Source organism: Microplitis mediator, chromosome 8 (genome assembly GCF_029852145.1).
Source record: "Microplitis mediator isolate UGA2020A chromosome 8, iyMicMedi2.1, whole genome shotgun sequence".
Classification (NCBI taxonomy): domain Eukaryota; kingdom Metazoa; phylum Arthropoda; class Insecta; order Hymenoptera; family Braconidae; genus Microplitis; species Microplitis mediator.
In genome coordinates, this window is record NC_079976.1 from 813907 (window position 1) to 836331 (window position 22425).

Below are 22425 nucleotides of genomic sequence, written 5' to 3' on the forward strand. Positions count from 1 at the left end.
AACAATTAAGACATTGAATTATGGGGCTAAACCTGGATTTTCATTTTTGATTAATAAAAAAATAAAATCGAAATTTAAAATATAAAAATTTATTAAACATATAGGTCTCTTAAATATTTAATTAATAAGTTAACAGTAGTCGTAATTAAACAATAGAAAAAATCTTGTATTTAAATTCCACATTTTTTTAAATTTCAATTTTTTTCGCGCGAAATTCAAATTCTGCATTTTTTTAAATTTTATTGCAGATCAATAATTAGTAAATCATTAATTAGGTGACAAACTATTAAGAAATTAAATTATGGGACTAAAACTAGATTTATATTTTTGATTAGTAAAAAAATTTAATCGAAATTTAAAATATATAAATTTATCAAATATATAAGCCTCTTAAATATTCAATTAATAAATTAACAGTAGTCGTAATTAAACAATAGAAAAAATCTTGTATTTAAATTCCACATTTTTTTAAATTTCAATTTTTTTCGCGCGAAATTTAAATTCTGCATTTTTTTAAATTTTAAAATTAAAAATTTTATTGCAGATCAATAATTAGTAAATCATCAATTAGGTGACAGACAATTAAAAAATTAAATTATGGGACTAAAACTAAATTTGTATTTTTGATTAGTAAAAAAATTTAATCGAAATTTAAAATATAAAAATTTATTAAATATATAAGCCTCTTAAATATTCAATCAATATATTAACAGTAATCGTAATTAAATACTATAAAAAATCTTGTATTTAAATAATCATAAATTACAAAGAAAAATCATATGGTTTTTTAGTAGCACTGGTGGAAGCACTTGGGGAAATCGGTCGTTTCTTAGTGCGAGGAAGAGAATCCTTCTTGCGAGGCGCAGCCTTTTTCTCAACCTCGTCATCGCTGCCACCGTCATTGGGGGCGAGCTGGCGTTCGCTGGGTGTGTCCTGGTCGAAAACTAAGTACTGGATATTAGTCAGGCCCTCGTCGTTGCGATAAAGCTGATAGAATCCGCTGCTGGAGTTCAGTTGGCTGAGCTTGTGAATAAAGTGCTCATCGTGCGTGATGATTATCAGCTGGAAGGACTTCTGGAACTTGGACCTGAGTGTCACGTAGTTGAAGAGAGTTTCCGCGAGACTCGCGGAATTAGCAGCGTCCAAATTGGTGGTGGGTTCGTCGAGAGCGAGCATGCTGCATTGGTCGCAGAAGGTCTCCGCTAGGGCGAGCCGGATTACGATTGAGGCTAGGACACGTTGCCCAGCACTGCACCGGCCTCGCATGTCTATTTCCTCTCCGTGCTTTATCTGGACCAGCTTGTAATTAAAGCTACGTCTCAAAGTTCCAGCGGTCGTCGCCGCCTCAGTACGAATTTGTATCGAGGTAGTGTCCGCCCCGTTGTAAATATGTTTCCACAAATTGTTCATCGACTTGTTGACGCTGTTCATTCGGTCTTCATGGTACTTTGACATGGCGGCATCCAGTACTTTGCAGTAGGTCAGTGCGTCGGTGATAGCGTCGTCTGTAATATTTTTCTCCAGCCACTTGTTCTTGTAATTCTGCTTAGCTGTACAGTACTCTTCTTTCTGCAACTCGTTGTCCAGCTGAATGATACTCAAATTAAGCTCCTGCTCACTACCGCGAGCGATATTTATCTGCTTCTCCAACATCTGGACCCGTCGTTGATACTCTTCCAAGTCCCGGCGAACTTTATCAATATTTACTTCCCGGATCTGCGTCTCCAGAGCTCTGACAACTTGAGATAATTTTCCTATAGCAGCTTTGCACTTACGTAGCTCCTGATTATCCTGAAGGTTCCTCCTCCTGACTTCATGGCACGAAACGTCTTCTCGCAGCTCTACCAATTTATCTTTGAGCTTCGCAACCTCTTCTTTAGTGTCATCTAGCCGCCTCTCATTTTCACTCATCTCGCACTCGAGAACTTTCAGCTCGACATCAATTTTCTTGGACTGCAAATTAATGAGTTCAGTCTGCACAGACATCAGCTTGTCCACCTGTTTAGTGAACTCCTGCAATCTCTTACGCAGTTTGTCCTCTTCATCACGATTACAACTCTTTACCTCTTCCAACTGGCGGACTACGACGTCGAGCTCTCCGTCAGCAACAACAAGCATTTTTCCGAACTCCTGATTTCTTTCTCTCAACTTATTTTCTTTCTCCACCAGCTTATCGAAATGTTCGCGCAGCTGCTTCACCCGCTGGACCTGATTGTGAACACTGAGCTGTTCCTCTAGACAAATAGCTCGCGATTCAGTAGCATTGCGCAGCTCTTTATTGTAAACGTCCATCTCTTCTCGTAGCAGACTTATTTTCTCTCTTATACCCTTGACTTGTTGCTTCAGAGCCTCGTACTCGCTTCTTACTTCATCCATCGACTTATCCGGCAGACCCAATTCAATAATTTGAACCTGGACTTCCTCATAGGCGTCTTGGATCCGTTCAATCTCATGTAGACACTTGTCCCAGAGCGCCACGTCCCCAGACAAATTATTACACACGTTTATTTTTTTATCCAACTCCTCCGTCAGCCGTTCCAGCTCTTTTATTTTATTTTTCTTGGCCTCCAGTTGCTTTTGGCTCTCCACTATATTGTTACTCATGTTCTTCTTGTCATCCTTTTCAAACTTGAGCACCTTCTCCACCGTAGTGCGCAGTGACAAAAGAGTTTCATGCTTAGCACGCACAGCGTTCAACTCTTCCTCGCATTGCTTCAGCCGCTTCGGATGATTCTTTAGGTCCTGGTTGAGAGTATCAACAACTTTAGCAGCTTCCTCGCGAGTACTGAAATCACGCACACACAGGGGACAGCAGGGTTTGGGACTAGACAATTTTTCAACGTACGCCGCGTAAGCAGCACCCTGGTACGCGTACATCCCGCGCTTATTCTCCAACGCCTTGAGTTTGTTGCCAGTAAGCAGTAAAGTTTCCTCATAATTATTATAATCAGGACAGTGGGTCATGATCCTTTCCTTGTCCCGCTGGATCTCGCTGATCTTGGCATTCATTTCCTTCTTCGCATGATTGATCATCGTCTCCAATGAAGTGGCCTTGTTTTGCTCGCTGCTGATCTCCTGCCTCAGTCTGTTCAACCGTTCGTTCAACGTCATCTGAACACTATTGACCCGGTCCTTTAATTTAGAACTAGGAATTTCATTTGTCCCCAGCAACTCCTTGATGCTGCTGCCGTGTTTCTTCTTCAATTCATCAATTTCTTTCCACTTTACGTTTATCTCCGCCGACAAATTCTCAAACTTGGACCGCAGAGCACTGGCGCTTTGCATCCGCGACATCAACTCATCGACTTTAGCAAACTCTTGCTCCTTATTTGCCAATGCTTCCTCCTGGGATTTTATCAGCTCCGGCATATTTTTATTCTCGATAGTCTCAGTAAGATCATCAACCTGTTTCTTTACCTTCTCCAACTTATCATTTATCTCGTCCAGCTTCTTGGCAGCGTCATTGGCCTTAGCAATGTCCGAGCGGACGTTTTTCATGGTATCCCGCGTGTCAACAATCTCCTTCTGGCTTTGCTTGAGCTCAAAATCAATCTTCGCCCGCTTGTTTCGCTCCAAATCAACCGTTTTCTCCAGCTCAGCTTCCTGTTGATCGTGCCGCTTGCGCAAGTCTTCAAACTCCTGCTCAATTTTATGCAACTTCGACTCCACTTTCTCGACAGAGTTACGTATGAGACCTTCAGAAGTTTTATCATCAACTTCCTCTAGTTCACAATTACGTAAAATTTCATTGAGAATCAAATTACGATCCCGAACTTTGCGAGTCTGCTCCTCCAATTGCTGACGAAGTGTCCCCACTCTAACTCGCTGATCAGCTAAAGAATTTGCGCATTCAGCCTCGATTCTCGCCAGCTCCTGGACTCTAGATTCAACTCCAACAATTTTGTTATTCTTTTCATTAAAATCTTGATCATTGTCCGCGAGAATCCTCTCCAATTCCTCATCAGATTCTTTGAACAACTCTTTTATCGATTCCTCTAGAGACTTGCGTTTCTGCGTTGCCAACTCCAACTCAACTTGTTTCTTTTCCTTGTCACTCATCAAAGTTACGTAGTGCTCTTCATCACTTTTCCTCTCACGTATTTTGTTTTTAATCGGCTCGAGCTCGACGATCAAGGCCTCAATGTTACTCGTCGCTTCGACCCTGCGCGCACGGAGATCCTGGAGTTTAGCCTCCTTGGACTGAACCTCCTGGACAAAGATCTTCAACGCGCCAAGCTCCACAGCAAATTTTTTCACATCAGCTTGCTTGACTTTGATGGTTTTCCGCAAATGGTCCAGAGCTTTGTTGTAGTGAGTGGTGTCGAATATCTCGTCGAATCTCTCCTTCAATTTTTTGCCGTCGTCCATTGGCCAGTTCGAGTCATCCTGATGACAAAATATCACATTGTTTAGAATCGCTGGCGACAGACCTAGTGAATTTGTCATTTCCTTGTCTATATCAGTGCATCGCTGATTTATCTGACATTCTTCACCGGTTTCTTTATTTTTTGTTGAGATTGTATTCTCAATTGTTTTAAATTGTAAAGTAGTAGCTCTTCTTGTAGCCTCTATCGTTCGACGTACGGTCACTATCAATCCTTTGCTATCAATGAATTCTGCCTTGACAACTCCACGTACATGCGCCTAAAAAATTTTATTTAATTAATGTCTTATCAAGCCAAGAATTAACAAGCACGCGAGCAAGAGTTCGAAGCTAAACTCTGACTAGCGATATCTCAAGAACTAATCAAGCCAACTAGACTTCATGAGTGCACATAGGAAAGGAAATTTGATTCCCTACAACTTTGGTCCTCACAAAAAATGCCCTAAACTCAATAGTTTAGAAGCTAGACATCAAATCTTATAAAAAATCAACATCTTGAAAAAAAAATATTATGGCAATTATTAAAACGGCTGTAACTTTAAAAGAATCAGACCTACGGCATTTTTTCTAAGGACCAAACTTGTAGGAAATCAAATTTCCTTTCTAATGATCACCAACAATGTCTAGTTATCTTGTTTAATTACAGAGATATCGATAAAATAAAATATCAGCGGAACCTACCACAGATTTTTTCAAACACGGGTCGTGAATAAATCCTCTGCCGCGGTCGGAACCTGGTGGAAACTCTCCAGTGGATGCATAACGAAGTGCTTCGATGATCGTCGTCTTACCAACACCATTTTGCCCGATGATTAACGTCAACGGACGTGTGAATTTTATCAATTCTTCGTTATCATCTCCAAAGTTCCTGATACCACGAATAGATAACCTTTTAACTCGCGACATTTTTCATCTGAAAAAAAGAAATTTAATTAAAATTACTTGTAGTAAATTGTAATCATCACTATTCGATAACAATATTTTTATTTACATATATTTATTAACGTCAAAAAAAAATTATAACCTATAAGTTTTATAAAATTATTATGTAAATAAATAAATTAACTTTTTTATAAATTAATGGTAATTATTAATTAATTAATTATAAAATACTCACACATTTATTCAAATTAATTTTTTTAACTCATTAAACCTCTGTAATTATAAATAATTATAAAAGAATATACCGAGATCAGAAGCCGGTAGCCGCCAAAAACTTCGAGTCTCGAGTTTTTAAAAAGTCGATCATGAAAATATTAAATATGAAAAGAAAAACTCAACTGACAGCTCTCATATATTTTTAAATATCAATTTAAATATACATATGTAATTATTTATTATTTTTTGATAAACAAATTAAATATTAACAATAAATTTATAAAAAATAAATACCAACTTTTTAAAATTTTACGCGCGCAATTTGAAAATTAAAAAAAATTTTTTAATTTATCAAGAGCTTATATTTTGGTATCAATTACAATAATTATATATGTTTTATTGAAAAATAAAATATTTACAAATATATCACTTATAATTTATGAAGAATAATAAAAAATATATCAAATAAATTGATAAATTTAAAAATATTTTTTATCAATTTGTAAAAGTGAGAGGACTGCAGACAACAGACAACGTAATACATAAATGACTCATTAATACTTATATATATATATTTATATGTTTGTTAACTTGCATATAGAAAAAAACAATAAGTGCAAAGAGTGGGGCATCATTACGTATCAGTGTCTAGATTCCATCAGTAATCGGTGAATTAAAATTCACTTTGTCGCATATTAAATAAAATTACTGTCATTTAAACAGATCAATAGTTTAATTTAACTGAATGTAAGTTTACTTTAGTACATAAATAATATTTTCTAACGATAGTGTTATCAACTAAAGCATTAGGCTCAGCGATTGATGATATTTCATCATTGGTTTGGAATAACTCATTATCAATAAAACATACCAGTGCTGTGTTAACGGGTTATCAGATATTTTCGGCTAAGTTTTTTCCGGAAGTAAAGTCTCTAAATACAAAATACAGACCTTATATTGCTGCACTACAGTTTAATCTAGCGAAGTGCGCTTTAATTGTTTTATAATATTCGTTTGTTTAAGAGAAAAACTCGGCCCAAGTTTCCATTTACTGCACAAGTGCAACAAAGATACTACCGTTTGAAGACTTGAGTGAAAAAGAGAGAAAAGTTCAAGCCCCTCTTGAGGAAAAGTACGTCAGCAACTTTTCAAGTCGTCAGTGAATTTATTCATGTAAATTCGTTTGATGATTTTCGAATAATCAGCATGAGTTTGTTAATTAATTTTTAAAATCAACAGTGAGAAGAAAAGTAATTAATGGATTATTTGGTTCGGAGTCTTGTGGATAAATAAAAAAAATTATGAGCAGCGTATGTGATGGTAACGCTGCAGGCAGAAGAGTTTAGAAGAAAGGACGATCATCGGATTGAAGTGATCGATGATAATCGAGATAATAACAATGTGAAGGAAAACGAGTGCCGTTGTGGGAATAATGATAACAGTAACGGCGAGATCATTAATAATAATGATAATGACAATCACAATGGTAATGATAATGATGATGATAATGATAAAACCCGGGATGATTTAAATAATAAAACAACGCGGCCATCTTATCGGTGTTCTAGTACTGGCGAGTCTTCAAATGAGTCGAGTTTGAATAGCAATGAAGGTGATGATGATCATGTTAATATTCAAGACAGATATGATGACCGCATATTTTATGATGAAGAAGATTATGAAGACGAGGTAGAGGAAGATGACGAGTTTGATGTCGAAGAAGCTGAAAATGTAATCTCTGAAATGGGCGGCTGGCCTGCCGATGGAGTTCAGAAACAGAAAATTCAGCATGAGACGATAACGGGCCAGGTGCTGCCGACTCTGGACACCACGACCTTTGGTGAAGTTTCTGTAAGTGGCTCGACTAATGTGCGGGTGGGAAACACGACTCTTTATAAAGGACCTGTTACTATAAAACAGTTTTTGTATACAAACTCGAGTGTTGATAAAGATCTGGGCAACGGTCAAGCGCAAAATGATTTGCAAGGTCATTGGAGTGACCCCGCTCTCAAAAACGTAAACTTGACAATCGATGGGAGTAGTCCGCCGGTTCCTATTCAGCGAGACCATCACAGAGGTATGATACGAAATTTAAGTTTTTATTATCAAGTTAAAAATATTTTTTTTAGTGGTCATTAAAATTGTTAGTTGCCACTAATTGATTTATGTGGGAATTTACTAAGATAATTACTATCAATATACGAAGTGTAATTATTTTTATAAAATTTGTAGCGACATTCAATTTATTATTATTATTAGTAACCAGTATTTCAATGTCTTCTAAAATAGTTATTTTTTTTTTTTATAATGAATTTTCAACTGACGTTTGTTTGAATTTTTAAAAATAGTGAAAGAGTGGCTGTGGACATGGAGATGTGCTACGATATTTAGTATCGTGACATTAATTGCTGTCACGACAATTGTCGTGGTGTCAGTGGAACTTGCTAAGGAACCAACTCGTCCCAACTCGTCCCACAAACCAGCCATTGATCCTGACGGTAATTATTACGTTTGAATAAATTACTAAGCTTAAAATTTGACACAAAAATAATAAACAATTGACATTGTTTAGATATACTCACAGAGAACATAAGATTTATCCAACGAGTAGAATGGGGCGCTCAGCCTCCGGAAGGAACACCCGAGCAACTGGACATAATCCCAGCGCCGTATGTCATAATCAGTCATACAGCATCTGAATCTTGCTTCAAACAAGCCGACTGCGTTCAGCGAGTCCGACTGGCCCAGACGATGCACATCGAGGGCAATGGATGGGACGACATCGGCTACAACTTTCTCATCGGCGGGGACGGACTCGTCTACGTTGGTCGCGGATGGGACGCAGTGGGCGCTCATTCTTTCGGGTTCAACCGCAAGAGCATCGGTATCAGTTTCATCGGTACCTTCAACAAAGATATTCCTCCAAGGCGGCAAATCCACGCGCTGGAAAAACTTATTGAGGTTGGCGTAAAAAATGGCAAAATTGATTCAAACTACAAACTTCTAGGGCATCGTCAAATATCCGAAACTCTGAGTCCAGGTGACGTTTTGTTTGGGATCATCAAGGCAATGGATCATTGGTCGGAAAAACCATAATGCCTATTTTTTTAACTCTAGTCTTTAAAATTTTTAAAATATACTCATTTAAATGGTTTTTTTTTTTTTTTTATTATTATTAATTATTAATTGGTATTTTTCCATTGAGTTGTTAATTAATATAAGATTTAAAAAAAAATATGTGTTTTATTTTTACACTTCATTTCAATGCGGAAATAACCGTGAGTTACAAAAAATTAATTGTTTTTTTCGGTTTGATAATTTTTATGTACAAAAATTAGATCGTTAAACTTCACCGTCACTCGATAAATATTTTGACGTCGCACTTCACTAAAATTTATCTCCTTAAAATTTCCATTTTTTTATGCTGTAGTATATATTTGTATTATAAGTTTTTGATACAAATAAATATTTTTTGAATTTGATCTAGAAGTTAAAGGTAATTAATTGAATAAAACATTATTTGACACACCATAAAAAATATATATAGTTTTTGGAAACACTTTTTGGGAAGAACTGTTTAAAATATTCAGAAAATTCTATAACTCTATAATTCACTAAAAAATTTTATAATTTTGTGGCGCGTAGGACGTTAATTGTAAGAACTTACGTAATCTTCCGAATAATGGGTTAAAACACAAATAAAAATGAACATTATTACCTTAAAAATTAATTTTATCAATAAAATTCCATCGTATTTTTAATTAACGGACGTAATGCATAATAAACAAAAAATTATAAATTATTAAATCTTATATTTTTAAATTAATCACTTCATTTAATAGGGAAGTACACCAATTAAAAGTAGACATTAAGAAATGGGAAGCAAACTCATGAAGAAAAAAAACCCGGACTACCGAAAAGATTTTGTAGAAAACCCTCAATATAATATAGCATTAAAAAATAATTACCGGATTATATAAAGTAATTTCGATTGATAAATGTCAGTTGTTACTAATCTTTTGTAAAGCCATCGTCGCATTAAAGTACAATGTCTCTTGTAACAAAAAACTTTTTAGTTATTCCAATTTTTTTGATAACATTTTCAATATCAAATCTTGCTGGAACCATGATCCATCCGCCCCACACGATGCAGAACCGAACGACGATCACGAGCCGAAGTGAGTTTTTTAAAAAAATAAATATATAATATTTCAATAATTTTTTTTAATGAAATAAATTTTTGTAGAAATCGACGAGAGAAAATTAGTATTCGTAAATCGCACCGAGTGGAGGGCATCGCCAACAGCACAGGCACCCGTAAAATTGGACGTTATTCCCGTTTCATATGTTATGATTTATCACACGGGCACGGAAACATGTTTCGGCAGAGAAATTTGTGATCAATTAGTCCGAGATCTCCAGGCAAAATATTTGATGGGCTACCCCTTGAACCGAGACATCGGATACAACTTTGTTATCAGCGGTGACGGTAACGTCTACGTCGGACGTGGATGGCACGCTGTGGGCGCTCACACATTCGGATTCAACAGAATTAGCCTGGGGATCGGTTTGATTGGGACTTTTTACGATAGACCACCCAGTGTAAGACAAATTCAAGCTCTTGAAGATCTCATTCAGTTAGGGGTTAAAAACTATAGGATCGTTGAAGATTTCAAGTTTTATAATTATCCTCCAATGGCTTTACACTTTAAGTCCGCAATGGAAATACTCAACTTCGACGAAATTATAAGCAGTGATGAAAAATAGGCCCCATTAAACGGAAAGAAAAAATAATCTCCAAGATATTAATAAATTTTTTAAAATAATTATTATGTCTGTAAAGCAATTTTTGATAAATGTAATAAATATGTATGTAAAAAAATATTTTTTAAATTATTAATTATCTAAAAATTTTTAAAAACTAATTACTCATATTGCCGCTTTTTTTTTTCAACATAAAACTCTCAATATAATATATTATCAAAAACTAATTACCGAATTATTTATAAAGTAATTTCGATTGATAAATGTCAGTTGTTGTTAAACTTTTGTAAAGCCATCGTCGCATTAAAGTACAATGTCTCTTGTAACAAAAAATTTTTTAGTTATTCCAATTTTTTTGATAACATTTTCAATATCAAATCTTACTGGAACCATGATCCATCCGCCCCACACGATGCAGAATCGAACGACGATCACGAGCCGAAGTGAGTTTTTTAAAAAATAAATAAATAATATTTCAATATTTTTTTTTAATGAAATAAATTTTTGTAGAAATCGACGAGAGAAAATTAGTATTCGTCAATCGTATCGAGTGGAGGGCATCGCCAACAGCACAGGCACCCGAAAAATTGGACGTTATTCCCGTTCCATATGTTATGATTTATCACACGGGCACGGAAACATGTTTCGATAGAGAAACTTGTGATCAAATAGTCCGAGATCTCCAGGCAAAGTATTCGATGGGCTATCCCTTGAATCGAGACATCGGATACAACTTTGTTATCAGCGGTGACGGTAACGTCTACGTCGGACGTGGATGGCACGCTGTGGGTGCTCACACAATCGGACTCAACAGAAAAAGTCTGGGGATCGGTTTAATTGGGACCTTTTACGATAGACCACCTAGTGTAAGACAAATTCAAGCTCTCGTAGATCTCATTCAGTTAGGGGTTGAAAAATACAAAATTGCTAGAGATTTTAAGTTTTATAATTATCCTCCAATGGCTTTACCCTTTAATTCTGCAATTGAAATACTCAACTTCGACGAAATTATAAGCAGTGATGAAAAATAGGCCCCATTAAACGGAAGGAGAAAAAAAGTGTTGGAAAATCCAAAATTGCACACCTCAATCGCTCATTTCATTTTTAATCATTATTTTTATTTTTTTTTTATGAATTTTTTTATTCAACTTTTAAATTATTAATTTGATTTTTTTATTTCTTTATTTCAGTTTAATTTTTTTTTTTATTTAAATTTTTTCTAAATATCCCGCATTTTTGTTGTAGATGTCGCTCTTTTTTTTCAATCCTACTGTTTTACGCTAGTGCTGCTGTCAGTAGTTAATGGGGAGAAAAAAAAGAAAACAAAAATTTACTTTTGTAATAATAACAATAGTAAAAATAAAAATGGCCGCTAAACTTTTCGTGAATAATCAGTCTTATTATTATATTTAATTACAATTAAACTAAATGGATTTAGACAGTAATTTTCAATAGGGTTCTTGCGATCAAAAATACAAAGATAATAAAAAAAAAGTTAGGCCGATTAATTGTTTCTATCGCGAGTTATTTGGTTTACTAAGTTTCATACAGGACAATTGACAACTCGTGTCACTGGGATTAAAATAATTTATATTTAATTAATGGAATAATTAATCGACTTAATATTGGGTCGAAGTTATTCTTTAATAAATTGTCTTTGTGTTGGTATAAAATTTGACCCATTTTAGTGTAATCGAAAAAATCTAGAGATAATTTAATGTGAGTGAATGAGTCAAAAAATTTAGAGCGATCATAAAGCACACCAGCGCTTTCGCGCTTGAGGTGTGCAATAATCTCCAAGTTATTAATAAATTTGATTAAATAATCATTATGTCTGTAAAGCAATTTTTGATAAATGTAATAAATATGTATGTAAAAAAATGCTGTTTCAATTATTAATTATCTAAAAATTTTTAAAAACTAATTACTCATTTTGCCGCTTTTTTTTTTTTCAACCGATGAGTGCCAGGCTCCGGACTCGAACGCTGGACCTTCTTCTTACATTTCGAACTTTCGTATGCTTTAACCCACAGGGCTAAGATGGACTTAAAATTTGTATTTAAAATACTTTTTGAAAATTTTTTATTGATTCACCAAAAAACTAAAAATTAATTAAAAGTTGACCTCAATAGATTAGATAAAAAAAATTTTTTAAAATAACAGAATCATTAAGATAAAAATATGAGCTATGTGTTACTTTTTAGGTAGTTTTACTTTATTCGTCATAATAATTACACGTCGTAATTAATTACAACTAGAATGTCTGTCTCACCAACAAAATTAGTAGTTACCATTTCGATATTTTTATTAATATCACCAATTTATCAAATTTCTTGTAATTTTATTCATCTGACAGACGAGTTCGTACGTGGGGAATTGGATTCTAACGGTAAATAATTATTTATATTAAGGGGGATAGCCACTGTGAGGATCGAAAAAATAGGTGATTTTCGGGAATTTTTTTGACTGGAATAATAAAGGAATTTGGGGATCGGGTTTTTTTTGTTTTCTAAAGTATACATTGAAGATAATTCTCCTAAATTTTCATTAAAAAATATCATGTTGTTACAAAGTTATAAGCATTTTTGTGGAGCAACAAAAAAATTTCCCCCACCACGGTGTCATCTCTAACTCAAAAACGGATTATCAGAAATAAAAAAACCAAACGGCGTTGCAATCTGTATGCATGTGGTTATCGTTGCACATAGGGGATTTTGAAAATTTGGATTTGAAAAAAAATGGCGACATATTGAAAATTTTTTCGTTATTTTTTCTCATTTTTTTGGATTCAAACAGCCCTAAAAAATCTTAAAAATCAAAATTTTCAAAATCCCCTAGGTGCAACTTTAGCTACTGAATAGACGAATATGGCAAAAAAAAAAGTTGCGAATCGGTTGATATTTATGCAAATTACAGATGCCACCAGTTCAAAAAAAGTAGTTTCGAGAAAAATGCGTTTAAAGTTTTTAGTCGATGCAACGGTCAGTTGACGCGCTGTCACAAAAATGACTATAACTTTAAAAATATTCGGAATTTTCATATAAAACTTTAGATACATATTTTTGAACATATACTAGGGTGGCCCAAAAAAACCGACTACTTTTTTTTTTCGAGTCTCTAATGAAAATTTGTTAGTTTAAGATGTTTTAAGAAGCCTCTCCAAAAATCAGCTCGATAAAAAATTTTCAAGAGGTCGCTCACGAATTTTGAAAATATCAAAAATGATTGGAATTCGGATTTTTTGTTTCTGAATTTTTTCATCCTCGTGGCAGCAATATTTTATATCAGTAAAATTATGACTATGCTGGAAATTTCAGCCTAATATTAAAATATTTAAACGGCGCTCAAGAATTTTGAAAATTAACTGATAATATGTAACTAATACTTTGAATTAGTTTTTGTATTTTTTTTTAACTCAATTACTGTCATTTCACTTAAATATAACTATTGCATAACCGAAAATATACAGGACAGTCTTAAACAATAAAATTGGGTAAGTTTTGAATAAGCAAAAAAACCTAAAAATTGAATTAAAAAATAAAGAAGTATGTAAATAACTTATTATTTCTATTTCTCGGGTTGTATTTTTATTCATTATGATACAAATTGATGGTAAAAAAATTGAGAAGGTTTATTATTAATATTCAAGGGTCGCTCGAAAACATCCAACAGACAGCACTCGGATACAATCAAAATTCTTGAGCGACATTTAAATATTTTAATTTTGAGCTGTAATTTTCAGGGTAGTCATGATTTCATAAATATAAACTAGGGGAGGGTGGGGCAGAGCGGCCCCCCTAAGCCAATTATTATTTTTTGTGGCTTTCAACCATAAGATCACTTTACTTTTGTCCTATTTCGAACAAATTTATGGAAATTTTGCCAAAATTCTGAAAAAAAAATTTTTTTTTTGTGGGGCAGAGCGGCCCCCTTCAAAAAGTGATAAAAAAATTTTTTTTTTCGTTTTTTTTTTTTTTAAAATTGTTTTCATCATTAAGAATGTATTTCTTTCTCTTGACAACTATTTTTGATTTTATATTACTCGAAAAAAAATTTTTAAAGTGTAATAAATCGTTCACTCTCGATTACCTTAATTACTAATTGTTATTTAATAAAAAAAAAAATCAATTCTATAGTTTTACTTTATTTCAAAAATTTATGAACTAAAAAAAAAATTTTTATTTTTATAAATTTTTAATGACCAAATTTGCCTCTTACATAGAGAAACGGCCGAAAAATATGAAAAAATAATTTTTTCGGAAGTTTCGGCTGGTCCATTTTGCCCCAGGTGTTATGCCCTAGGGCTAGAAATGTGGAATTATAATTATTTTTCTTTAATTTGACGATAAAAATATGGAAAAATCACTTTTTCAAAATTATGGGGCTTGTCCATTTTGCCCCAAATGTCATGCGTAGGGGTAAAAATGCGCAAACATATCGGATTTATAGTAATTAGTCGAAAAAAAAAAATTATTTTTTTGATCAAAATTTCAGGGGGGCCGCTCTGCCCCACCCTCCCCTGTAACTGCCACGAGAAAGAAGAAATTTAAAACAAAAAAATCCTAATTTCGATCATTTTTGATATTTTCAAAATTCGTGAGCGACCTTTTAAAAATTTTTTATCGAGCTGATTTTTGGAGAGGCGTCTTAAAACATCTTAAACCAACAAATTTTCATTAGAGACTTGAAAAAAAAAAATACTCGGTTTTTTTGGGCCACCCTAATATACACTTTGATTTAATAAAAAAAAAAATTTTTTTTCTTGAAATTTCACAGCGGCTATCCCCCTTAATGACATATAATAATTGTCTTAGTTACTAAAATTATTTTATAATTTATAGTCCTACCAATTTTGACGTTCGTCAATCACACCGAGTGGAAAGCTTTGCCGACTACGGAACCACTTGAGAAATTGGATGTCATTCCAGCTCCATATGTTACGATTTATCACACGGGTACTGAAACATGTTTCTATTTAGAGGCTTGTGCCCGAATTCTCCGACGTCTTCAAGCTAGTTACATCACAACCTATCCCTGGGATCGTGAAATAGGTTTCAACTTTGTCATCAGCGGTGACGGCAGCGTCTACGTCGGACGCGGGTGGGACACCGTTGGCGCTCACACCCTCGGACTCAACAGAAAGAGCATCGGGATCGCTTTAATTGGAACATTTTACGACAGATCACCAACCGCTATTCAACTTTCTTCAGTTGTAAATCTCATTAGATTCGGCATCTATGGCAATCACATTGATAAAGAATTTAAATACTATTCTTATCCTGAAATGTCCTTACCATTGTATGCTAAAAATAAATTGACAGACGTTACTCAAGTGATGGGTCAATGAATAAAAATATTTATAATCATCACAATTTTATTGTTAATGATTTATAAATAGTCAATGAAATTATAAAAAAATTTAATAATTCAAAATAAAATCTAAATATAAATTATTAAAAATTTGTTCTTTATCATTTCCTTTTACGACGTTATTTACAGATGATTATTTTCTAAAAAAAAAATTTATTTAACTGGGAAAAACCAATACTGTAACTTTGGTAAGATCGGCGCCCATTGGTCGAAAAAAATGAATAATCAAATCGACTGTATTATTTTTAGAAAAAATTAAACAATTTGTCGTTTTTTTAAAGTATTTAAGAATCGGAAATTATTTAAAATTAATTAGTCAGTAGATGATAATTTTGACGGCCATAGGACTCTTGGATCAACCAAAATGTTCAAGTTATCGGTAATTATTTACATTTTTTCCATGATAATTATTGTGAAGATTGACGGATATTTCATTTATGATGATGGCGATTTCTCGCACTTACTCGACGATGTAGATGGTAATTAATTAAATTTTTTCCTCAACATATCTATACTTATTTATATTAACATGTCATTCAAATTTCAACAGACTATTCACAGCATCAGCTGGTGTTTGTCAGCCGCACTGAGTGGAAAGCTCTGGCAACTGATAAACCACTTGAAAAATTGGATGTCATTCCAGCTCCATATGTTATGATTTACCACACGGGAACTGAAACATGTTTCTATTTAGAGGCTTGTGCCGCGATCCTCCGACGTATGCAAGCCCAATATATGGTGAGCTATCCTGGGAACCGGGACATTGGTTTCAATTTTGTCATCAGCGGTGACGGCAGAGTCTACGTCGGCCGCGGATGGAACACCGTGGGCGCTCACACCCTTGGTCTCAACAGGAAGAGCATCGGGATCGCTTTAATTGGAACATTTTACGACAAATCACCATCTACTAATCAAATATTTGCGTTGACAAATCTTATCAAATTTGGCGTCCATGACAATCACATTGATGAAGAATTTAAATACTACTCCTATCCCCGTATATCAAGTATTTTTACAGCTGACAGACTGGCCAATATCACCCACATAATGGAGCCATAATTATTATTATTATTAATCTAGTCAAGTCGATGACGTTTATAAAAAAAATATAACTTAGTACTTAAATTTGATGATAATTTTTCTCTGAATGTTAATTAATGTCACCTAAGATTATATATTATATTCTTTCTCGGATTATTTATATATTAGAAATGTAATTAACTTTTTAATTATCTTACAATAATAAATTTTATTGAAAAAAAACAAATTAATGGCCTATTAATATCTAAACATAACTTGTGATATTAATATCAACGAATCAAATCAATACAGCTTTACCTCAGCAATAAAAATTTCTATATAATAAGAAATTTTAAATTGACTTACGAGTAGTTGAGTTGAATCATCAAATTATTGTTCGTTAGTAATCGTAATAATCAGAGTAAAAATGTCAACTTTTACCAAAAATATATCGTATGTATTTTATTCAGTTATTTTGATGGTTGTAATTATTGAGATTAATTGCACTGTGATACGATGGCCTAGAGAGAAAGTTAAATTGTTTGCTACAGTAGATGGTAAGTTTTTTTTAATCGTTAACTTTCTGCAGAATGATTTTTATTTAATATCAATTACTGCTTTTCTAACACCTGTTTAAAAAATTCGTGGCAAGATGCCACCAAATGGCGGCTCATATTAAGATGGCGTTAATTGATCCCAGGAATCTTATCCACAACTGATCCCTGGTGGAAATTTTTCGAAATTTTCTTTGAAAAACAGTTCGAAAGTTCTAAAGACTTTTTCAGAGTTATTTAGAGAAAAGTCCGAATAATTTCCACCAGGGATCCCTTGAAATATACTGAGCAAGTGGGGGATCACTTGACGGGGAATCCTTTAGTATTGAATCTGTACAAACCGGATGTAATAAATTAAAAAAAAAAATTGTGCGTACGTTGAATAAAATGTCTTCCACAGTTTAAAATTTTTTAGACGCATGCGTCAATGTTAGCCGTCTTGGCAATCTTTTTGGATAGTCTTCAACTTCAAGTGTTAAAATTGTTAATTTCTTCCTTAATTCCATAAAAATAATTTCCATTACCACCAAAACTCTCTTGAATGTTTAAACAGCCGATTTTTTAAAATCACGACATTTAATTTTTACTATCCCTGATTAAAAAAGTGAATTGAAAAGTATTGAAAAAGATGAGAAATGAATCCTTTCGAATACTTTCTATACCCCAAGGTATTCATTTTGACATAAAATGAATACTTTTCAATCCCAAAATAATAAAAGAATTTCTGAACTTCCGAGGAATTGAAAAAGATTCAAATGAATTGATATTTTTAATCTTTCTAAATCCTTCTCAATACCTAAATAATCCGACATTTCGGATCAAGTGTGGAATTGAAAAAGATTGAAATGAATTGAAATTTTTGAATCTTTCCGAATCCTTCTCAATACCTAAATAATCCGATATTTCGATCAAGTGTGGGATTGAAAAAGATTGAAATGAATTGAAATTTTTGAATCTTTCTGAATCTTTCTCAATACCAAAATAATCCGACATTTCGGATCAAGTGTGGGATTGAAAAAGATTGAAATGAATTGAAATTTTTGAATCTTTCCGAATCCTTCTCAATACCTAAATAATCCGATATTTCGATCAAGTGTGGGATTGAAAAAGATTGAAATGAATTGAAATTTTTGAATCTTTCCGAATCCTTCTCAATACCTAAATAGTCCGATATTTCGGATCAAGTGTGGGATTGAAAAAGATTGAAATGAATTGAAATTTTTGAATCTTTCCGAATCCTTCTCAATACCTAAATAGTCCGATATTTCGGATCAAGTGTGGGATTGAAAAAGATTGAAATGAATTGAAATTTTTGAATCTTTCCGAATCCTTCTCAATACCTAAATTGGAATGATGAAAGATTGAATTCTTTTCAATACTTTCGAATTCCACTTTGGAATTGGAAAGTATTAAAACGATCGAAATTTCAATTCCATTCAATACTTTCCAAAACCGCCGAGGGATTGAAAAGAATTGAGATAATTTTCAATACTTTTCAATTCACTTTTTTAATCAGGGTACACCTGTTTTTCTAAAACTATAACATGTATTTCTTCTCGATGTTTAATTCACTGTTTTGGTATTTAATATATTTTATAGATGGTTTTATCGAAGATGTAACATTTGTCAATCGCTCTGAGTGGAAAGCTCTGCCAGCTACGGAACCACTTGATAAATTGGATGTCATTCCGGCTCCGTATGTTATGATTTATCACACGGGAACTGAAACATGTTTCTATTTAAAGGCTTGTGCCCCAATCCTGCAAGGTTTGCAAGCCGAGCATATGATGAGCTATCCTGAGGACGGGGATATTGGTTTCAATTTTCTCATCAGCGGTGACGGCAGCGTCTACGTCGGCCGCGGATGGGACACCGTTGGCGCTCACACTTCTCAACTCAACAGAAAGAGCATTGGGATCGCTTTAATCGGATCATTTTACGAAACTTCACCATCTGCACATCAAATATCTGCAGTGATAAATCTCATTGATATTGGCATGTTTTTGGGTAGCATTGACTATGATTTTAGATATCGCAGTGAACCTCAAATGCCATTATTTATTAAATCTGAATACCAATTAGTCCACATTAGAGTTTAATGCGTACTTGAAATTATACTCATTGATAGTTTTGCACGACTCATGATGCGAAGAATCAGAGTGTGCTCTACGATCGAAGAATTTTTTTCGTCTCACTTCGGCAATTTAAATTTATCACAAAATATAAATTACCACGTAATGGAAATTGTAATAAATTCTATTTTAAATTAAATTTTTAAGAGTAATAATTTTAATTATCCATATAAAGTCTTCAAAATATTAACGACCAACGGGCTATCTATAGCCGCTCAGACAATAAAAAAAATTATAAGTCAATTTTGACACGTCTGAGTTCAATTGACTGATTTTTATCTCAGTTTATTTTAAAAACTTTCCATCAAATTTGTAAAAAATATTAAAATGTTATTTTAAATAAATATTCAAATTATTTACAATAAATACTATGAAAAAAAAAATTGCGTTATCATGATTTTTTTTTATCTACAAATATTAATAGATACATTATCATCATGTTTTGTTATGTCGACTGGGATTCCCAGTAAATTTAAAAATTAATTTAGACGAGCTATAAAACCACGCGTAGGAAATTTTAATTATCAGTAGTATTTTATATTTTATAGTGAGTGGTCACTGATAATTGAAATTACCATGCACATTTGCTCGTCTTCTTTATTAATTACTCTGCTAATTGCACTCACCAGAGGCGAGCTCAATGCCACAATTTTTCCAGAAGGTAAAAAAAAATTATTTAATTGAAGTGTAATTTCTATTGTGAAAATTTTTCATGTGACTAAATGTGATAGGGGATAATTCAAATCTGACATTTGTAAGCAGACATGAATGGGGCGCGCAGCCACCAGAAGGACCATCCGAGCGACTGAGTATAATCCCAGTGCCGTATGTCATAATCAGTCACACAGCATCCGAGTCTTGTTTCACACAAGCCGACTGCATCCAGCGAGTCCGGTTGATCCAGACGATGCACATCGAGGGCAACGGGTGGGACGATATTGCCTACAATTTCCTTATCGGCGGGGACGGACGCGTCTACGTTGGTCGCGGATGGGACGCAGTGGGCGCGCATTCTTTCGGGTTCAACCGCAAGAGCATCGGTGTCAGTTTCATCGGAACTTTCAACAAAGAAACGCCGACAGAACAGCAGATTTATGCGCTAGAAAATTTTCTCAACTTTGGAATGAAGACTAACAACATTGATTTAGATTATAAGTTGCTTGGACACCGTCAAGTATCCGAAACTTTGAGTCCAGGTGACACTTTGTTCGGGATCATCAAAGCAATGGACCATTGGTCAGAACAGCCATGATTATTATAAATAAATTTATTATTAAATTGATAATAAAATTTAAAACAATTCTTACTCGTCCTACGAATTTTCTTTTGACGGATTTTTTATTTCGATCCTTCTTTTTTTTTCGAAATGTTTTATTCTGTTCTCCAGGCTTTCTATAAACAATATATTAAAAATATATCAAAAATGATAATTATAAATAAATAAATATATGTTTATTTATTAAGTAAATAATTACCGCAAGTGATTCGTTTGATTAAAGGCTGATGAATTTTAGCTTGCACCCCTTGAATCAGACAATCACTTTGATAATTGAATCCTTCTTCACTCGTGCAGTGAGTTGACAGATCATCGATAATACTTTTGATCATTTCAGCTCTTAAATAAAAAATAAAATATGTTAATTATTTATATAAAAAAATCCATTAAATAAATTAAAAATTTTACTTTATAGCATTAAGTGTCCATTCTTCTTGCAGAGTTTTAATGACAACCTCAACTTCGCTTTCGTCGTAAAACCATTCGACGTCTTCGTAATGACAGTAAAATAAATTAAGCGGAAGTTCGTGAGCTAAATTGTACTGAGGCTTACGTGGACACTTTTCGATGTCAAATAAATAATTTATAATCTTTGGGTCCTCTTTTTTTTGGCCTACAAGCAGTAAAATTCCCATTATGCATCTTATCTGATGCCAAAGAAATGCCTGGCTCTTTATTATCAGCTGACACATGTCGTATCCTGGTAAGAATAATAAATTCCATCAATAATCAGCCAGCAGTTATCATCTCAAGTACTTACCACTTTGTTTTGACGTATCCTGATCATTGAGGACAATTTTAGCGTCAATGACCGTGCGTTCAAAAGTAACGACGCCGTTGGCCACGTCCATTTTGCAGAGATTCCTAAAATCGTGGTGTCCTACCAGGTATCCAGCAGCTCGATTCATCGCCTCGATGTCCAAGGCACCTCGGGGAAAATAGTACCTGTAACTCCTGGTTTTGCAGTCAAATCTAGCAGAGTATTCATCAGCAACTGGCGCCCAGGCGGTGCATCTGATGTCCTTTGGAAGAATCCTGTTTAGTATTTTACAGTAAGACAACTCTTCCTTCAACTTAGTCTGCTCCTCGGGTCCAAGTCTGCTGCGAATGTCTAGTGAAATAACTTGCGAGTAAGCACTTACTCCCTTATCAGTTCTCCCGCATCTGTGATAATTACAAGTCTCTCGTTGCTCTATCAAGCAGCTGCGTTTCAGTGCGTGGAAGATGTGGTGCTCTATGGTGTTGATCGTGTCTTCTTGCTCGACAAAGCCTGAGTAGTTCCAGCCGAGGTAATAAAATTTTAATAAAATATGTCGTTTATTACATCTACAAATAAATAATTAATTAATTAATTACTAATTATCAATGATAACAATAAATTTAAATACTTACTGAGCAAAGTCAAAACCTTTTCCTGGTTTTTTGTCACTTTTTACGTTGTCTACTTTTTTAATTATATTTTTTAATTGAATCGTATGCGCTTCCAGTTGTAACACTTTGTCAATAAGTTCCTTAATTACATAAATAATTAATAATTAAAATTACAAACAATAATAATAATTAAAAATTATAACCTTACTTGTTTGTCGAGCAGTTCGAGCTCTTTTCTGGATGACAGATTTTTATTTTTGCTTTTCGTAATTACAAATTGCTCCATACTCTAATAATTACATCAGTAATTAATAATTAATGATTATAAATTTATAATCTGTTGATAATTAATTAAAACAACAAGTTTTTGTTATTGTTTTTGTTTTTTTTAAAGAAACAATTAATTAATTTGAATAAAATATGAAAGTTAGCGGCGGCGCTGATTCAAAAGTTCGC

The 22425-nt window shown here is 33.7% G+C and overlaps 8 protein-coding genes across 10 annotated transcripts; 6 read left to right on the forward strand and 2 right to left on the reverse strand.

Annotated features, from left to right (window-relative positions):
* Positions 1 to 575: 575 nt before the first annotated feature.
* Positions 576 to 20703, reverse strand: LOC130673488 (DNA repair protein RAD50). 2 transcript variants are annotated; one of them, XM_057478508.1, is made up of 3 exons: positions 20630 to 20703; positions 5066 to 5297; positions 576 to 4644 (listed from the first exon to the last, which is right to left on the reverse strand). In XM_057478508.1, the coding sequence occupies exons 2-3, from the start codon at positions 5288 to 5290 to the stop codon at positions 763 to 765; spliced, it is 4107 nt and encodes a 1368-aa protein (XP_057334491.1). In that variant the 5' UTR covers positions 5291 to 5297; positions 20630 to 20703; the 3' UTR covers positions 576 to 762. The 2 variants fall into 2 exon arrangements, with proteins under 2 accessions (XP_057334491.1, XP_057334490.1); XM_057478507.1 differs by lacking the exon at positions 20630 to 20703 and adding an exon at positions 5502 to 5723.
* On the forward strand, positions 6103 to 8716 carry LOC130673491 (peptidoglycan-recognition protein LE-like). Of its 2 annotated transcripts, XM_057478512.1 has the most exons (4): positions 6104 to 6229; positions 6506 to 7559; positions 7831 to 7980; positions 8055 to 8716. In XM_057478512.1, exons 2-4 carry the CDS (start codon positions 6800 to 6802, stop codon positions 8576 to 8578), a joined length of 1434 nt encoding a protein of 477 aa, XP_057334495.1. In that variant the 5' UTR covers positions 6104 to 6229; positions 6506 to 6799; the 3' UTR covers positions 8579 to 8716. The 2 variants fall into 2 exon arrangements, with proteins under 2 accessions (XP_057334493.1, XP_057334495.1); XM_057478510.1 differs by having other exon boundaries at positions 6103 to 7559.
* LOC130673494 (peptidoglycan-recognition protein 2-like) lies at positions 9522 to 10424 on the forward strand. Its single transcript, XM_057478515.1, has 2 exons — positions 9522 to 9660; positions 9729 to 10424. Exons 1-2 carry the CDS (start codon positions 9531 to 9533, stop codon positions 10247 to 10249), a joined length of 651 nt encoding a protein of 216 aa, XP_057334498.1. The 5' UTR covers positions 9522 to 9530; the 3' UTR covers positions 10250 to 10424.
* Positions 10560 to 12091, forward strand: LOC130673495 (peptidoglycan-recognition protein 2-like). Its single transcript, XM_057478516.1, has 2 exons — positions 10560 to 10689; positions 10757 to 12091. Exons 1-2 carry the CDS (start codon positions 10560 to 10562, stop codon positions 11275 to 11277), a joined length of 651 nt encoding a protein of 216 aa, XP_057334499.1. The 3' UTR covers positions 11278 to 12091.
* LOC130673243 (peptidoglycan-recognition protein LE-like) lies at positions 11675 to 15593 on the forward strand. Its single transcript, XM_057478200.1, has 2 exons — positions 11675 to 11687; positions 15088 to 15593. The coding sequence occupies exons 1-2, from the start codon at positions 11675 to 11677 to the stop codon at positions 15591 to 15593; spliced, it is 519 nt and encodes a 172-aa protein (XP_057334183.1).
* On the forward strand, positions 15950 to 16777 carry LOC130673496 (peptidoglycan recognition protein-like). Its single transcript, XM_057478517.1, has 2 exons — positions 15950 to 16095; positions 16167 to 16777. The coding sequence occupies exons 1-2, from the start codon at positions 15981 to 15983 to the stop codon at positions 16673 to 16675; spliced, it is 624 nt and encodes a 207-aa protein (XP_057334500.1). The 5' UTR covers positions 15950 to 15980; the 3' UTR covers positions 16676 to 16777.
* On the forward strand, positions 17064 to 20619 carry LOC130673244 (peptidoglycan-recognition protein LF-like). Its single transcript, XM_057478202.1, has 4 exons — positions 17064 to 17193; positions 18790 to 19283; positions 19854 to 19983; positions 20054 to 20619. The coding sequence occupies exons 1-4, from the start codon at positions 17064 to 17066 to the stop codon at positions 20572 to 20574; spliced, it is 1275 nt and encodes a 424-aa protein (XP_057334185.1). The 3' UTR covers positions 20575 to 20619.
* Positions 20575 to 22407, reverse strand: LOC130673492 (tRNA pseudouridine(38/39) synthase). Its single transcript, XM_057478513.1, has 6 exons — positions 22178 to 22407; positions 21991 to 22109; positions 21359 to 21924; positions 21007 to 21298; positions 20798 to 20937; positions 20575 to 20714 (listed from the first exon to the last, which is right to left on the reverse strand). The coding sequence occupies exons 1-6, from the start codon at positions 22253 to 22255 to the stop codon at positions 20635 to 20637; spliced, it is 1275 nt and encodes a 424-aa protein (XP_057334496.1). The 5' UTR covers positions 22256 to 22407; the 3' UTR covers positions 20575 to 20634.
* Positions 22408 to 22425: the final 18 nt, after the last annotated feature.

Excerpts from the sequence above, each read along its gene's own strand:
- LOC130673488 (XM_057478508.1), bottom strand. The coding sequence starts at position 5,290 with ATGTCGCGAGTTAAAAGGTTATCTATTCGTGGTATCAGGAACTTTGGA. Across the intron at positions 4,645-5,065 it reads CGTGTTTGAAAAAATCTGTG|GCGCATGTACGTGGAGTTGT; the intron begins GTAGGTTCCGCT and ends AAAATTTTTTAG.
- LOC130673491 (XM_057478510.1), top strand. The coding sequence starts at position 6,800 with ATGGTAACGCTGCAGGCAGAAGAGTTTAGAAGAAAGGACGATCATCGG. Across the intron at positions 7,560-7,830 it reads TCAGCGAGACCATCACAGAG|TGAAAGAGTGGCTGTGGACA; the intron begins GTATGATACGAA and ends TTTTAAAAATAG. Across the intron at positions 7,981-8,054 it reads ACCAGCCATTGATCCTGACG|ATATACTCACAGAGAACATA; the intron begins GTAATTATTACG and ends GACATTGTTTAG.
- LOC130673494 (XM_057478515.1), top strand. The coding sequence starts at position 9,531 with ATGTCTCTTGTAACAAAAAACTTTTTAGTTATTCCAATTTTTTTGATA. Across the intron at positions 9,661-9,728 it reads AACGACGATCACGAGCCGAA|AAATCGACGAGAGAAAATTA; the intron begins GTGAGTTTTTTA and ends AAATTTTTGTAG.
- LOC130673495 (XM_057478516.1), top strand. The coding sequence starts at position 10,560 with ATGTCTCTTGTAACAAAAAATTTTTTAGTTATTCCAATTTTTTTGATA. Across the intron at positions 10,690-10,756 it reads AACGACGATCACGAGCCGAA|AAATCGACGAGAGAAAATTA; the intron begins GTGAGTTTTTTA and ends AAATTTTTGTAG.
- LOC130673496 (XM_057478517.1), top strand. The coding sequence starts at position 15,981 with ATGTTCAAGTTATCGGTAATTATTTACATTTTTTCCATGATAATTATT. Across the intron at positions 16,096-16,166 it reads CTTACTCGACGATGTAGATG|ACTATTCACAGCATCAGCTG; the intron begins GTAATTAATTAA and ends AAATTTCAACAG.
- LOC130673244 (XM_057478202.1), top strand. The coding sequence starts at position 17,064 with ATGTCAACTTTTACCAAAAATATATCGTATGTATTTTATTCAGTTATT. Across the intron at positions 19,284-19,853 it reads ACCAATTAGTCCACATTAGA|TATTTTATATTTTATAGTGA; the intron begins GTTTAATGCGTA and ends AATTATCAGTAG. Across the intron at positions 19,984-20,053 it reads TGCCACAATTTTTCCAGAAG|GGGATAATTCAAATCTGACA; the intron begins GTAAAAAAAAAT and ends TAAATGTGATAG.
- LOC130673492 (XM_057478513.1), bottom strand. The coding sequence starts at position 22,255 with ATGGAGCAATTTGTAATTACGAAAAGCAAAAATAAAAATCTGTCATCC. Across the intron at positions 22,110-22,177 it reads TCGAACTGCTCGACAAACAA|GAACTTATTGACAAAGTGTT; the intron begins GTAAGGTTATAA and ends TATGTAATTAAG. Across the intron at positions 21,299-21,358 it reads GGATACGTCAAAACAAAGTG|GATACGACATGTGTCAGCTG; the intron begins GTAAGTACTTGA and ends TATTCTTACCAG.